Genomic DNA, 15,710 nt, shown 5'->3' with positions numbered 1-15,710 from the left:
ATAAGAGATACCCATGAATCTCTCTGATTAGAAGATATTCAACTTGATCTGATGAGCATGGTCCCATCATGGATAAGGAATACCCATGAATCTCTCTGATTAGAAGATATTAAACCTTCTGCATTTGGCTATTATTTCTTAGGAGATGATACAAAGAAGAACCGGAATCTGGGAGAGCCATCTCTCTACAGTACACGTGGTCCGATGTGAAAATCAGGTCAGCCTATATGCAGGGCCCTCACATGGATAGTTAATGTCTTGAAAATCTATTAGACGATCTAATTCATCTTACCTGTGGCCATTAAAGTGATGTTGGAAAACAAAATCATGTTAATGGTCAAATATGCAGTGATACAAACAGTTGGAATTATCAAAATAAATTAAAATAAAGCAACGACTAGGATTATCTGATGGGTTTTATTTTGAAAGCATAGGCCATTTGTTCTGGTGCTAGTATATGGCTGGACCCGATCAATCCTGCCACGTCCTGTCGAGAGATTGCTTTACCAAATTCCAGTTCTCTTGACTCTACTGTATTCAAACCTACATCTAACCCCCCATCTCCCATCTACAGTGACACTCTTCAAATCAACGGTTCACATTGCCAAGCCAAGCCATACACTCCAGATGAATGGCATCTTGGGTGCCAGCAATCCATGGCATGAGCGGGACTCTATAACCCCTCCTCTTCAACAGATCATATATGGTTCAAAGCCATCAAAATTCCCCAACATGGCGTGCAGACAATTAAAAAAAAAAAATCAATGCAAATTCCATAAATTCATAAAATTCAGCGTCTTCATTTCCACGGTTCACTTGACAGCCAAACAGGTTCGGCCTTCTTTTATTTTCACATGTAAAAGTTCAGACAAGAAAATTACATAAAACAAGCCCATGTTTGAGAAAACCAACAAACATGACCTCTCCTTTTTACCAGCTTCCACAATTTCATTCCAAACTGTAGCATACATAACAAAAAAATGAAGCAAGATCACGAAAAAAAAGTAGATTCCCATGATGGAACAGTGACAAAGGTCATCTAACCCCTTTTCACACAGCAACAAAAGATAGAAACTGGACATCTCGTTGTGTGTTGAGTGGGACCCAGATGAATGGGAGATGTGGCCCGAAACAAAAGCCCGGAATCTGGTAACATCTAGAAAAGGATTTCATATATATAAAACCAGCTTGGATGGGAAGTAAACAAAACTCACTGCTGATTGTCTTCGAGCTGATTTTCGCCAAGACTCCGTTGTGCCAGTCTGTAATATAAAATACCCATCGTAGCCAAACATGCCCTGCAAAGATAATGACACCCTGTATGAGCTTAAACACATGAAATATATGCTTCTTTTTTCCAGGTTCAGTAAAAGTGATGGTTAAGAACAAAGCTTAGAGGGCAGTTTTGGGCAAGAAGCCCACTCAACCTTTACATGGCTCGTCTGATCCATACATGTCGAAAGATGGGTCTTTAAAACCTATCTTACACTTGTTCTTTGTGGTATTTGAAAATGGGAGGAGAAGAAACTTCATTTGGGATTTACGGTCCAAAGTTTTATTTTCGACGGAAATCCATTTTGGGCTTTCAAAACTGAGGTAAATGTTTATGTTTTATGTTTGATATTGACAATTTTTCACGCAGGTAAGTACAAATCATATAGATCCATGGACTTGTGATGAAAAAGCATATTTTATCAAAAATATTAAAATTTTCAACAACAAAAAAAAAAAAGAAGCTCTTTTTCTTTTTCTTTTTTCTATTTTTGTATTTTGTTTTTGGTTTTATGTTATTAAATGTCTCTTAAATTTTATGATCAGTACATTATTTTCACCTCAAATCTATTGATTTAGTATTAAAATCAATTTTAAGTTAATAAGCAATGTTGTTCAAATCATTATCATATCACAAATCGTAAAAGGAGTTGAATTGTATCGTAAATCATAAGATTTACGATATCACAGTGCCGCCACCATTCATCAACTCAACAGGATCATCAGAGCATCAAGCAAACTGTCTTCATTTTATTTATAACCAATGCATCCCTCTAGAAGGGTTCGCGGCCTGATGGGTGAACAAGAAATTCAAAAATCTGATTATTGTTATTCATTATCACAACCTCCAGATGAGTTCCCCACAGGCACCAAAGTTTTGAACCAAGGCACAAAATGGGACCAAAAGGTGTAAAGCACATGCTCAAGTAATTGGAAATAGCAGGGAGCCCACCAACACACTTTTGCCAAACACCACTCGTCATAACCTCTCTCTCTCTCTCTCTCTCTCTCTCTCTCTCTCTCTCTCTAACACACACACACACACACACAATGTTCGATTGCTCCTTGACCTAGTTTTATGCATGGATTACTCATTCATTCATTGGCTAAGTTAATGTGTGTAGAACATGTTTATTATTACGGGTTTATGAGGTTTACCTTTGTTATCCTTAGGCACCCTAAGATTGGACACATTGCCCAATGGCCAGGGGAGAGTTATGATCCATGGATCTCAATGCCTTGGCCATGACCATACAATTCCTTGGATATGCTTGCATCATTCATATTGGTTGTCTTGTGTTAGGGCGAATGACTCAGTTTCAGTATGGACGGTCTCTACCATCAGGCCCAACTCGTGTCAAAATGCCTTCCCCCTAACATGAGTGTGTGAGTGTTTCATGGATGGTTCCTTGGATGAGGCCTTCGATCGCTTCCATTGGCGAGATCGCTTGCAAGTAATTAGTCTAGAATACCCAACATACATAGACTAGAAGATACTTGCAGTTACAGTTGCTCTATTAAATCCCTTGACCTGAGGATGTGTAGATGGAAAGATTCTTATTAATACTAATTTGACTCAAGGTGTCCTGTTTCAGTATCGGTTGGCGTAACGGTGCCCTCCGAAACTGATACGGAAACGGGGGCGCAACGGCCCGTAACAGCGCAAATTTTTTTTTTTGCCAAAAAAATATGAAAAAATATGGTTTAAATCCGGAATATTCTAAGCATTCCAAATATGCATTCATTTATAAATTGGAACATGTTTATGGTGGTGTAACGGTCCACTCTTTGGTGAGAAGTTGTACCAGACTGTCTGATGAATTTATGAACCAAATAACCTGAATTTGACTACAAAATTCATATATTTAATTTTCTAAATATCTAATTTATATACTTAACAACTTGATATTATTTCTCCCAATAGTTCTTTAAAAAAATGAAATTAAATTCAGGTAGATGGCGTTGCCAATTTGGGGCTGACTTGGAGGACCAATCTATGCACTAAATCAGCCTCAAATTCATGCAATTTATTGTCATTATCCCACTTATGAATTGATGGACATTTATTGGATAGTGAATCATGAAAAAAATCAAAAGGCCCTATTTTAAAAAATAAAAGTCCACAAATTAACAATTAAAACTATTCAAACAATTTGATTTTGGCATTGTGAGTTAGCAATTGCAGTCCATAATTTAATTGCTAAATTTTAAGTTAATATATGTCACGTGTACAATTTTTTAAGGCTCAAATTAGGCGGGACTCGGATTGTGAAGTGTAGCACGTGTCAAAATTTTTTGGGCCCCGCCCGTGATGAATGTGTTATATCCACACCGTCAATTCATTTTGCCAAATAATTTTAGGGCATGAGCCCAAAAATGAGGCACATCCAAAGCTCAGGTGGATAGCACCATAAAAAACAACAATAATTAAACATTCACCATAAAAAATTTATTGAGGGCTACAAAAGTTTTAGATCAAGCTGACATGTGTGTTTTCTCTTCATCCACGTCAGTGTGACCCAATTAATAGGTTAGATTGAAAATAAACATTACAGTGGACCTTAAGAAATTTTTAATGGTGACCATTTTATAACCACTGTTTCTTATTTCCTATGGTGTGGTCCACCAGAGAATTGGATATTATCAAGTTTTTAGATCCTGACTTAAAATGACATGGCAAAATGGATGGACGACATGGATAAAATATATACATCATCGCCCACTCAGGTCTGATCAGATCAGATTGGATGGAAAATAAACGTTACCGTGGGCCCCACGAATTGTTTAACGGTGAAAATATTATCTCCGCTGCTATTTTTGGTGTGGTCCAGATGATCTTGGGATATAATTCATTTTTTGGATAGTGCTCTAAAATGATCACTGAAAAAGATGAACGGTGTAGATGTAATAAATACATTACTGTGGAGCCCATATAACTTTGATCTCCTTTGAACCGTTCGTACAACTTGGAGCTCGAGGAGTGTTAGCATTCGTCTTAGCGTGACACGTACCTACAGCCAGCGGCTAGTTGGTGCGTGGTACGCCTGAAAAAAAAAAGGGGGGGGGGAACCGAAAAGAAAAAAGAGGGAAAGAAGAGAGAAGAAAAAAGAGAGAGAGGGAAAGAAAAGAGAAAGAGAGAGAGAGGAAGAAGAAGAAGAAGAAGAAAAGGAGGAAGAAGGCCGCGGCTGCCTGAGAAGAAGAAGAAGAAGAAAGAGAAGAAGAAGAAGAAAAGAAAGGAAAAGAGGTACGTCTCTTTTCTTTTCTTTTTTTTAATGGGAGAAGAGAAGAAACTTCATTTGGGATTTACGGTCCAAAGTTATATTTTCGACAGAAATCCATTTTGGGTTTTCAAAACTGAGGTAAATGTTTATGTTTTATGTTTGATATTGACAATTTTTCACGCAAGCAAGTATAAATCATATAGATCCATGGACTTGTGATAAAAAAGCATATTTTATCAAAAATATTAAAATTTTCAACGACAAAAAAAAAAAAAAAAAGCTCTTTTTCTTTTTCTTTTTTCTTTTTTTGTTTTTTGTTTTTGGTTTTATGTTATTAAATGTCTCTTAAATTTTATGATCAGTACATTATTTTCACCTCAAATCAATTGATTTGGTATTAAAATCAATTTTAAGTTAATAAGCAATGTTGTCCAAATCATTATCATATCACAAATCGTAAAAGGAGTTGAATTGTATCGTAAATCATAAGATTTACGATATCACAGGGCCGCCACCATTCATCAACTCAACAGGATCATCAGAGCATCAAGCAAACTGTCTTCATTTTATTTATAACCAATGCATCCCTCTAGAAGGGTTCGCGGCCTGATGGGTGAACAAGAAATTCCAAAATCTGATTATTGTTATCCATTATCACAACCTCCAGATGAGTTCCCCACAGGCAAAGTTTTGAACCAAGGCACAAAATGGGACCAAAAGGTGTAAAGCACATGCTCAAGTAATTGGAAATAGCAGGGAGCCCACCAACACACTTTTGCCAAACACCACTCGTCATAACCTCTTGTCATAACCTCTTGTCATAACCTCTCTCTCTCTCTCTCTCTCTCTCTCTCTCTCTCTCTCTCACACACACACACACACACACACACACACACACAATGTTTGATTGCTCCTTGACCTAGTTTTATGCATGGATTACTCATTCATTCATTGGCTAAGTTAATGTGTGTAGAACATGTTTATTATTATGGGTTTGTGAGGTTTACCTTTGTTATCCTTAGGCACCCTAAGATTGGACACATTGCCCAATGGCCAGGGGAGAGTTATGATCCATGGATCTCAATGCCTTGGCCATGACCATACAATTCCTTGGATATGCTTGCATCATTCATATTGGTTGTCTTGTGTTAGGGCGAATGACTCAGTTTCAGTATGGACGGTCTCTACCATCAGGCCCAACTCGTGTCAAAATGCCTTCCCCCTAACATGAGTGTGTGAGTGTTTCATGGATGGTTCCTTGGATGAGGCCTTTGATCGCTTCCATTGGCGAGATCGCTAGCAAGTAATTAGTCTAGAATACCCAACATGCATAGACTAGAAGATACTTGCAGTTACAGTTGCTCTATTAAATCCCTTGACCTAAGGATGTGTAGATGGAAAGATTCTTATTAAATACTACTTTGGCTCGCTTTACAAGGCTACCGCATGCCCATTGAAAGTGGGTGTGGCTAAATGGTTTCATTAGGATTGTCAAAGTCCACACAATTCAACAAGGAATCCACTTGGTCCGCCCGTGACATTAGTATGTGGGTTGATCTTAAGGTTTGAACTACCCATCTAGTGTTTTAAAGGCTTAGACAACACTTCTATGGTTCCTAATTGGTTAAAAAAGGTTTTCAACCGTTAACTTAAAGTCTTTTACTATTGATTTGTTTTTAACCATACCTGATGGATATCCAATGACTAGGATTTGTTGATCCACTTCTTGGGGCAGCATGGGATTGCCTGACGATAGTGATCACGGATAGTGGAGGGATTTGAACAATTGGGATGCATGGATTAAGAAAGGTATATAGATTTCCTTCACAGTAGGGTACACAGAAGCCTGTATAGGATGGTGAAGCGCCATATTATGGTGCATCTACTGAAACCCTATCTCCTCTATATATAGATCATATCCAAGAAGGAGAGCTACAATGGGAGAGCCCTGGACGTCCAAGTTGTGTTAGACGTCCAACCTTGTGAGAGCCAAGAGAGGAGAGAGAGAGAGAGAGAGAGAGAGAGAGAGAGAGAGAGAATAGGTGGGACATCCCCACTTCCCATCTCCCACACATGCACACACCCAAGGCGTGAAGTCCACTTCTCGAATGGCTCTGGTCAGCCCTTGGCCTCTACTAGAGGTATTGAGACGGTTCTCTATCCTCCTACACCTGTGATAAATTGAGGAGAGACTCCCTACGTTGGAAGATCGACAGCGATAAAACAAGCAGTTTTTACCGCACACGGTTACGCTTTTAGAAAGTGTATTTTGTGTTTTCTAGAAACACGGAATGATCATGATAGAGATCCATAAGGTCTAACTAAAATATGAATTTTAAAAAATTAAATGCCCACTTCTAATATCTTGGGTCAATAATTCATGAGAACAGAGAGATTGAAAAGGATGTGTTGCTCAAAAAAATACAACTGGGTGAATCTTGGTTGGCTAAGGAGGAGCGATCAAAGATCGAATTCTAACAGTAGAATGGGGCAGAGGTCCAGCTCACAAGTAAGGCAGAGTTCTCTGGGAGCTCATCCCTATCACCATCTACTAGGAGTTATGAAAGGGAAGGAATAACCATATTTTGGGAGCTCATCCCTTTTGCCATCTACTAGGAGTTACGAAAGGGAAGGAGTGACTGTATTTTCAAAGATGTATCTCTGCCCGTGGAATTGATCATTGAGAAAATCAAAGGTTCTATCATCAAATGGATTTCACTATCATCTAAGTTTAAAGAATGGAGTCCAAGGGATATTGCTAAAGATTGGCACATGCTAGTGCAACACATCTCCATTAAGCGCCGACCATCATCAGATACGGTTACCACACACGATTGAGAACCAGAAGAAAAATGGCAAACAGTGGAAAGGAAAAAAGGGAAATCAAAGTTGGAAAGGGGCAAAGGAAGAGATTACACAGAGTTACCCAACCCTCCTTGTGAAGGGATTTCCTGACGGATGGGCTCCTGTTAACTTCGCCAGAGTTTTCGGACAAGCAAGGGCTGTCATGGATGTGGTCTGACCAAGAGACAGGTTCGATGGTACCTACGGGGATTTTGCTTTGGTGAGAATGAGCTCCGAAGAAGAGCTGATAAGAGCTATATGGATGCTCCATGGCGAGAGCTTTGGTGGAGCTAAACTCCTAGTCCAGAGAGCAAGGTTTGGCCCAGAAATGAAATCCAAAAAAGTTGCTGAAACCCTCACCCCTATAATGGCCAAGGATCCAGTGCAAAATCAAACCCAGCAGAAGAGACCCATTTCGTTCAAAGACGCGTTAACCTGATCCACTGAATCGGGTAGGGAACTCAACAATCCATCCAATACCATCAGAACTAATGTGACAATCCCCCAAATCCGAACCAGGATTGATGAATGTTGCAGAATCACGCCGAAGCAATACAACATTCAACCGATCGGATTCAACGAACTCTGGATCAAGCTGAGTCTGGATGTCAACCCAGACATCCTTATATGGGCAGGAGCACTACACAAAGATGGCCCTATCCATCGCATCCAGTCCTGGGAAGAATTTTCACTGTTCGGAATGGAAGAAGTGTGGATCCTCATATGGTCGGTTCCCTTGGAGCTATGGTATGAAGAGTTTTTCCTGCAAGCTGCTACTATTCTCGAAAAATTCATCGAGCTGGATTCTAAGACTCTCCTTGGAGAGGAAAAGGGAGTGATCAGAACCAGGATAAGGAGCAAGAAAGGAGAACCATTGCCTCCTCACATCCAGGTGGTAGTCGATAATAGAACCATCTTTCTACCAATTCAAATGGAAAAGAAAGACGATCCTCTCCCTCGTTGGGGAGATCTCTGGAGATCCAGAGAGTCTACTCGCCAGCCGGAAGCATTGACAATGGCCATGGATCCAAACGCAGGAGCACGATTCCGGTGCTCCAGACTACTTTTCTAGAAACAGCTGTCCTTAGCACTCGAGCGTCTGCAGAAACTTTGGCGCAAGAGACATGTGGCCTCGAGATATGTGAAGAAACTACATGCTGTCCAGCTCGCCTCGCCCGAATAGAACCGTGTATGGAGGAACATCGTCCACGTCATCTACCCGAAGCAAATAAAGACCCGAAGCTCCAGACCCGACCAGCTAAAAAGACACGTATTCCCCCGGAAGCTCTTGAAACAGCATCCGAAGCAGACCGTAACGGGCCCGTATCGGCCGATACGGGTACAAAAACTGGGAACGGCCGATACAGCCCCGTATCGCATAACGGGTACCACCGTTACCGATACGTATCGGCCGTTACGGCCGATACGTATCCGATTTGGGATACCTTGCTTTAGCTCGCTTTATGAGGCTACCGCATGCCCATTGAAAGTGGGTGTGGCTAAATGGTTTCATTAGGATTGTCAAAGTCCACACAATTCAAAAAGGAATCCACTTGGTCCGCCCGTGACATTAGTATGTAAGTTGATCTTAAGGTTTGAACTACCCATCAAGTGTTTTAAAGGCTTAGACAACACTTCTATGGTTTCTAATTGGTTAAAATAGGTTTTCAACCGTTAACTTAAAGTCTTTTACTATTGATTTGTTTTTAACCATACCTGATGGATATCCAATGACTAAGATTTGTTGATCCACTTCTTGGGGCAGCATGGGATTGCCTGACAATAGTGATCACGGATAGTGGAGGGATTTGAACAATTGGGATGCATGGATTAAGAAAGGTATATAGATTTCCTTCACAGTAGGGTACATAGAAGCCTATATAGGGTGGTGAAGTGTCATATTATGGTGCATCTACTGAAACCCTATCTCCTCTATATATAGATCATATCCAAGAAGGAGAGCTACAATGGGAGAGCCCCGGACGTCCAAGTTGTGTTAGACGTCCAACCTTGTGAGAGCCAAGAGAGTAGAGAGAGAGAGAGAATAGGTGGGACATCCCCACTTCCCATCTCCCACACATGCACACACCCAAGGCGTGAGGTCCACTTCTCAAATGGCTCTGGTCAGCCCTTGGCCTCTATTAGAGGTATTGACACGGTTCTCTATCCTCCTACACCTGTGATAAATTGAGGAGAGACTCCCTACGATGGAAGAAACAAGCAGTTTTTCCCGCACACGGTTACGCTTTTAGAAAGTGTATATTGTGTTTTCTAAAAACATGGAATGATCATGATAGAGATCCATAAGGTCTAACTAAAATAGGAATTTTAAAAAATTAAATGCCCACTTCTAATATCTTGGGTCAATAATTCATGAGAACAGAGAGATTGAAAAGGATGTGTTGCTCATAAAAATACAACTGGGTCAATATTGCTTGGCTTAGGAGGAGCAATCAAAGATCGAATTATAACAGTAGAATGGGGCAGAGGTCCAGCTCACAAGTAAGGCAGAGTTCTCTGGGAGCTCATCCCTTTCACCATCTACTAGGAGTAATGAAAGGGAAGGAATAACCATATTTTGGGAGCTCATCCCTTTCGCCATGTACTAGGAATTATGGAAGGGAAGGAGTGACTGTCTTTTCAACGATGTATCTCTGCCCGTGGAATTGATCATTGAGAAAATCAAAGGTTCTATCATCAAATGGATTTCTCTATCATCTAAGTTTAAAGAATGGAGTCCAAGGGATATTGCTAGAGATTGGCACATGCTAGTGCAACACATCTCCATTAAGCGCCGACCATCATCAGATGGGGTTACCACGCACGATCGAGAACCAAAAGAAAAATGGCAAACAGTGGAAAGGAAAAAAGGGAAATCAAAGTTGGAAAGGGGCAAAGGAAGAGATTACACGAGTTACCCAACCCTCCTTGTGAAGGGATTTCCTGACGGATGGGCTCTTGTTAACTTTGCCAGAGTTTTCGGACAAGCAAAGGCTGTCATGGATGTGGTCCGACCAAGAGACAGGTTCGATGGTACCTACAGGGATTTTGCTTTGGTGAGAATGAGCTCCGAAGAAGAGCTGATAAGAGCTATATGGATGCTCCATGGCGAGAGCTTTGGTGGAGCTAAACTCCTAGTCCAGAGAGCAAGGTTTGGCCCAGAAATGAAATCCAAGAAAGTTGCTGAAACCCTCACCCCTATAATGGCCAAGGATCCAGTGCAAAATCAAACCCAGCAGAAGAGACCCATTTCATTCAAAGACACACTAACCTGATCCACTGAATCGGGTAGGGAACTCAACAATCCATCCAATACCATCAGAACTAATGTGATGATCCCCCAAATCCGAAGCAGGATTGATGAATGTTGCAGAATCACGTCGAAGCAATACAACATTCAACCGATCGGATTCAACGAACTCTGGATCAGGCTGAGTCCGGATGTCAACCCAGACATCCTTATATGGGCAGGAGCACTACACAAAGATGGCCCTATCCATCGCATCCAGTCCTAGGAAGAATTTTCACTATTCGAAATGGAAGAAGTGTGGATCCTCATATGGTCGGTTCCCTTGGAGCTATGGTATGAAGAGTTTTTCCTGCAAGCTACTACTATTCTCGAAAATTCATCAAGCTGGATTCCAAGACCCTCCTTGGAGAGGAAATGGGAGTGATCAGAACCAAGATAAGGAGCAAGAAAGGAGAACCGTTGCCTCCTCACATCCAGGTGGTAGTCGATAATAGAACCATCTTTCTACCGATTCAAATGGAAAAGAAAGACGATCCTCTCCCTCATTGGGGAGATCTCTGGAGATCCAGGGAGTCTACTCGCCAGCCGGAAGCATTGACAGTGGCCATGGATCCAAACGCAGAAGCACGATTCCGGTGCTCCAGACTACTTTTCTAGAAACAACTGTCCTCAGCACTCGAGCGTCTGCAGAAACTTTGGCGCAAGAGACATGTGGCCTCGAGATATGTGAAGAAACTACATGCTGTCCAGCTCGCCTCGCCCGAACAGAACCGTGTATGGAGGAACATCGTCCACGTCATCTACCCGAAGCAAATAAAGACCCGAAGCTCCAGACCCGACCAGCTAAAAAGACATGTATTCCCCTGGAAGCTCTCGAAGCAGCATCGGAAGCAGACCTGGAAGTGATGGACGGACCAACCCGCCAACTCATCCCAGCCTCTCATGCTTCGGACCTCTCCAATCCTTCTCTTCTCGATCTAAACCAAACCCAATATCCCAATCCTTCTCTTCTCGATCTGAACCAAACCCTATATCCCGATTCTTCTTCCGACCACTCCCGTTTCAAAATCTCCAAAAACACCCCATCGGCCCCTCTAGACTACCCCATTTGCATACCCCCTTCCGTTCCCGCCCCTCTCTAGTGTACAAACCTCAACCCTCCCCTTACCCCAGAGCCATTACCTCTCCCGTGGGAACCCACAGAGCCCTTTAACCCTGACTTCCGATCATCCAGCTCAGATTATGAGGACTCCCCTTCCAACCCCTCCTCTCCAATCCAATCTCCCAGAAGTTCGATATCCCATCTGGCCCTATCCACCTTATTTCGTGAAGACAGCATTGCCGGTTTGATCAAAGCAGAGCCCCTCCAAATTTGGTAGGAAGGCAACCTAGTCCAGACTGAGAATAAACACTCTTATAAAGCGGAAGACGATTTTCAGAGGGCAGAGATGATCGAAGTCATTCAAAGGAAGAAATGGATCAGAGATGTGATCGGTCACGTGGGCAAATCCTTAGGCCTATCCTTCAGAGACTGTCTAGAAGACTACATAGCTCTCTTCCAACGTGTAGAATCTCGAGGCCGCCCTCTCTCTGGCACCAGATCTCCCAGACAGCGAACCTCCAGATCGCGTAACAACAGAGAACTCCACAATCTCACATCCTCTCTCAATTCTTCAATCGGCTTATTATCGGGAACAGTGAACGTTGAAAACCATGGCAACTCAGTTCCTGAATGAAGATCCTCTCGTGGAATGTTAGAGGAGAGGAGTAGGATCGAAGCAGAAAAGAAGATTGCTCAAGGATACTTGCAGGAGGAATAATCCAGATGTGATTTGTCTTCAAGAGACAAAAACTCAAAATTTCGGTGGACACTATCGGCAGCGCTGGAGGCATCATTGTAGCCTGGAATTAGTCAATTTGGTCCCTGGATTCGAGTTGGAAAGGGGAGTTTTCTGTTTCTATTATCCTTAAAAACAAATCATGCAATTTCCAATGCCTCGTTACTTCCGTTTATGGTACTAATGCTGACAGTAGAAGAACAAATTTCTAGTCGGAACTCAGTGACTCAAGACGCAGATTCAAGGGTCCTTGGTGCCTATGCGAGGACTTCAACATTTACAGATATGCTGAAGAGAAATCTCACGCCTATATCGTCTCTCCCGCAATGCGAATCTTCTCTTCCTGGATCGAGGATCAAGAGCTTGTAGATCTTCCCCTGCTCGGCTCTAAATTCACTTGGACTAACGGGAGAATCAAGCCGACATTAGCCAGATTGGACAGATTTCTAGTTTCTTCTAACTGGATCGATGTCTTCCCCTTCGTCTCTCAATCGGCTCTCCCAAGAACGACTTCAGATCATTCCCCAGTGCTGCTCTCAGCTGATCACCAAAGCTGGGGCCCAAAACCTTTCAAATTTGAAATCTCTTGGACCAAGATTGAAGGCTTTTCGCAACTTATTAAAGATTGGTGGATGGCCTTTAATGTGGAAGGATTCGCCGGCTACAGACTGAGCATAAAACTGAAAATGCTGAAGGAGAAGATCAAACAGTGGAGAGAGAAGGAATCGAACAAAAGGGTTAAGGAATTGGAATCTTTGCTAGCAGAGCTGCAGGATATCGATCTGAAAGCGGAAGATGGTTCGATTTCAACAGATCAAATGTCTGGCAAAATTCAGATTATCCAAAACATTTTAGCTAGAGTCCTGGAAGATGAGATTGCTTGGAGACAACGATCGCGAGCTAAATGGATTAAAGAAGGCGACAAGAACACTAGATTCTTTCACAGCATTGCCAGTGCGCACCTCAGATTCAATAAAATCTGCAGTATTGAGGTGAACAACACATTATCTAAAGACAAATATTTCATCGAATCAGAGGCTATTAGATTTTTTAGCAATCTTCTCCAGGGAGAGACCTGGAACAGACCGGGCCTAGATTTTCTACAGCTTGACAGATTGCAAGCAATGGATGTCAACATTCTTGAGGCCCCTTTCTCCCTGGAAGAAATTAAGGCAGCGGTGGATGCCTTAGGAGGTGACAAGGCTCCTGGTCCTGACGGTTTTCCAATCATTTTCTTCCAAATGTTCTGGGAAATTCTCCAAGATGATATCATGGCTTTTTTCAACGAGTTTCACGACAGAGGCCGACTCTCCAAAGGGCTCGGGGCATCCTTCATTGCTCTAATTCCCAAATTTCCGGGGGCAATTAACTTTAAGGATTTCAGACCGATCAGTCTAATTGGTGGACCGTACAAGATTTTGGCAAAAGTCATGGCGTCGCGTCTGAAGCTGGTGATAGGGAAAGTCATTTCAGGCAATCAGAACACTTTCATCCCGGGTAGATAGATTATTGATAGCGCTTCGAAAGCATACTCCATCCACAAATCCAAATCAAAAGGCATCCTATGCAAGTTAGAAATTGAGAAAGCATATGACCATGTGGATTGGGCCTTTCTCCAATATATGCAAGCCTGCATGGGATTCAGGGAGAAATGTATATGATGGATCGGAGAGTGCATTGGGTCAGCCCACTTCTCAGTTCTTCTAAACGGCTCACCTAGGGCCTTCGGCGAGTTGATCCCCTATCTCCTTTCCTATCTCTTATTGCGGCTGAGGCCCTATCCAAAATGATATCCAAAAAGTCAAGAAGAAGGGATTCTCAGGGGGATCAAAATCAAAGGCTTCGACACCCCCGATCTCTCACATTCAGTTTGCCGACGATATGTTGCTCTTTAGTGAAGCCAACCAAGAGAATGTCAGTAACCTCCGCACTACGATTCGTTGTTTTGAAGTAGTTTCCAGTTTGAAGGTTAATAATGTCGAAATCCAAATTGTACGGGGTGAACATGGATCAAGATGAAATTAGTCACTACGCTGAATTTTTCAACTGTTCCAAAGGCAGATTCCCGTCATCTTTTGTTGGTCTCCCGCTGTGCATAGGCAAACCCCCTAAATCTCTATGGGACAAAGTCATCGTCAGATTCGAGAAATACCTAGCCAGATGGAAATGCAGATACCTATCTTTTGGGGGCTGCATCAACCTCATAAAATCAGCATTATCCAACCTTCCTCTATATTTCATGTCTTTATTCAAATGCCCTGCCCCGGTTCTAGCGACCCTCAAGAAATTAAGACGTGATTTACTTTGGAATGGGAAAGAGGAAAAAAAGAAATTTCACTTGGTTAAATGGAAGGAAGTTTGCAAGCATTATCATGACGGAGGCATTGGGTTAAAACGCCTCAAGCTTATGAACCAAGCCCTTTTAGGCCAATGGATTTGGCGTTTAGGGAATGAGAACGGGAGCCTATGGAACAGGTTTAAGCAAATACGGCCAATCTTCAGGCGGATGGTGGACAAAGCACTCTTCTTCCTATAAGGCTTCCGCTCTATGGAGGGGCGTTCTCTCTATGCAAAAGGAGGTTCTCAAAGGCGTGGGGTTTATCATTGGTAATGGTGCAAAAGTTCAATTCTGGAATGACGTTTGGGTTGGAGAATCAGCCCTCAAATCGGATTTTCCAAATATCTATCGGATATCTCCAAACCAAGCCAGAGCTGTTGCCAACTGTTACTCCTGTATTTGCGGGAAGCTGGTTTGGAACCCGAAATGTAGAAGGAACTTACAGGACTGGGAGGTTGCTGAATATTGGGGCTCTTCTAGACCGTATCTCTAACAGCTATCCGGATCCCATGGACGAAGACAGGCTAGTTTGGAAGGCCGAAAAATCTGGTATGTTTACGGTTAAATCTCTCTACAAAATTCTAGACAGCAAACCCCTTCCCGAAGAAGTTATGACGACATATCAGACTTGGCACTATTCAGTTCCTCCTAAGATTTCATTTTTCGGATGGTTGGTTGGAAAGAAAAAGGTTCTCACGATCGATAACCTAAGGAAAAGAGGAATGATTCTTCCGAACATATGTATCTACTGCGTGGCTAATGAAGAGTCAGTAGATCATTTATTTATTCACCGCCCTTTCATCCAGCAAATCTGGCCTCAAATCTTTAGCCCTTATGGTATTTCCTAGATCCCTCCCCGACTCTACAGACTGGCTATTGAAGGCATGGCATGGGGTTAGTCTAGGCAATCAGAGAACTCCAATTTGGAGAATATCCCTCCTGGCTAC

At 42.2% G+C, this 15,710-nt stretch overlaps 1 protein-coding gene across 1 annotated transcript in view; it reads right to left on the bottom strand.

The window, feature by feature from the left end:
- Positions 1 to 754: 754 nt before the first annotated feature.
- The window catches only part of LOC131228723 (uncharacterized), a 51,496-nt gene continuing 36,540 nt past the window's right edge, over positions 755 to 15,710 (bottom strand). The window contains exon 9 of the mRNA XM_058224573.1: positions 755 to 1,298. Coding sequence (XP_058080556.1) covers positions 1,211 to 1,298 — 88 coding nt within the window. The 3' untranslated portion in view covers positions 755 to 1,210. The remainder of the gene's footprint in view (positions 1,299 to 15,710) is intronic.

Source organism: Magnolia sinica, chromosome 16 (genome assembly GCF_029962835.1).
Source record: "Magnolia sinica isolate HGM2019 chromosome 16, MsV1, whole genome shotgun sequence".
NCBI lineage: Eukaryota > Viridiplantae > Streptophyta > Magnoliopsida > Magnoliales > Magnoliaceae > Magnolia > Magnolia sinica.
This window is presented reverse-complemented; position numbering and strand designations above follow the sequence as displayed.